The 1,311-nt window shown below is 31.9% G+C and overlaps 1 protein-coding gene across 1 annotated transcript in view; it reads right to left on the reverse strand.

The window, feature by feature from the left end:
- Window positions 1-126, reverse strand: part of LOC117174134 (neo-calmodulin-like) — a 338,301-nt gene extending 338,175 nt beyond the window's left edge. Inside the window, exon 1 of the mRNA XM_033362929.1 lies at window positions 21-126. Within this exon, the coding sequence (XP_033218820.1) occupies window positions 21-59 (39 nt within the window). The 5' untranslated portion in view covers window positions 60-126. The remainder of the gene's footprint in view (window positions 1-20) is intronic.
- Window positions 127-1,311: the final 1,185 nt, after the last annotated feature.

Consider the following 1,311-nt stretch of genomic DNA (forward strand, 5'->3'; position numbering starts at 1 on the left):
ATTGAAAAAGAAAAACTTACCCGGCGCATCACTCGGAGGGAAAATGAAGACGTCTTCATTTTGGTTGCAATCCTGGCAGGATACTTCTGGATACAGACGGATTAAAAAAAACTTTTTTCGGTGGTATTTTCTAAGATTCAACGAGAATCCGACTCAGCACCAGAATCGGAACCGGATTCGAGGTCAAACGGATGGTTGGATTTTAAAGCCCGGTTAGGTAGCCTTGCCAATAACTACAGGTGGTTCTCCCGGAGCGACGAGTATTCGATTCTTTCTTGAATTTGGTAATTTTTCGTTATTCCTGAGAGATGAATTTTTTTTAAGGTTTAAGAGACGTTTTTGGATTATAACACTTTTAAAGAAACTTACTCAATAAATTATGATTAAGGGTGAAAAATATTGCTCCCTGTAATTTACCTAGACGCGGTTCTCGAGCGTCTGTTCTTTGTTCACTTTTCTGTAGACCATAGCGTATTTTGCGCATGCACGTTTCATGGAAACCGTAGCCAGGGCCGCACCTACCTTAAGACCTTCAAGGTATATAACTTTTAGATTAAGGGCCTATAAATAAAAAACATTTTTCATAAAAGCAAGTATTAAAACTAATTTATATATGCCGTGAAAAAATGCCTTGAAAATTTTTCAAAGAAGTTAAGAATCTAAACACTCAACAACTTTTTACTAATTTCAACTCAGAAAAACAGTTTATGATTTTATTTGACTTATTAAGAGCTGGTTCGCTTATCAACTAAATTTTGCAATGGTTTTTTTACTCCTAATGAGATGCCGGACATATAAAAAAGTTATTCTTTTTTTAAATTCTCTAAGTTTTCATTTGAGAGCTATTCTATATTTTCTGAATATTATTTTTTATTTCCCTTTAAAGTAAATATATCAATGTGTTCAAAAGCTTATATTTACTTATCCAAACTAGAAAGAATGCACGCTCGTAATTTTTTTTCGCCGCACTCATTTTTAAATTAAAATATAAAATTAGGCCGTGGCTGCAGATACCAAAATATCGGTAAAAATAATCGGAGTTTTTCGGTACAAATAGAGCTGGGAAAGGGAATATTTTAGAGAAATTTAGGTATAAATAGATGTATTTTTTTAGTAATTTTAGACAGATTAACAAATTGCATAAGGATGCAAAATTTTGGTATTTCTTTGTAATATGCTCGTTTTATAATAAACTTACTAATATTGTATGTAAAGCGCCAACATAATATAAAATTGTTTGAGCATTGTGAATCTTTGAAATCTAATTTTATTTGATTAAAAGCATAAATTTCCGACGAAAATTAATACGAT

The sequence above is a fragment of the Belonocnema kinseyi genome, chromosome 6 (assembly GCF_010883055.1).
Source record: "Belonocnema kinseyi isolate 2016_QV_RU_SX_M_011 chromosome 6, B_treatae_v1, whole genome shotgun sequence".
Lineage (NCBI taxonomy): Eukaryota > Metazoa > Arthropoda > Insecta > Hymenoptera > Cynipidae > Belonocnema > Belonocnema kinseyi.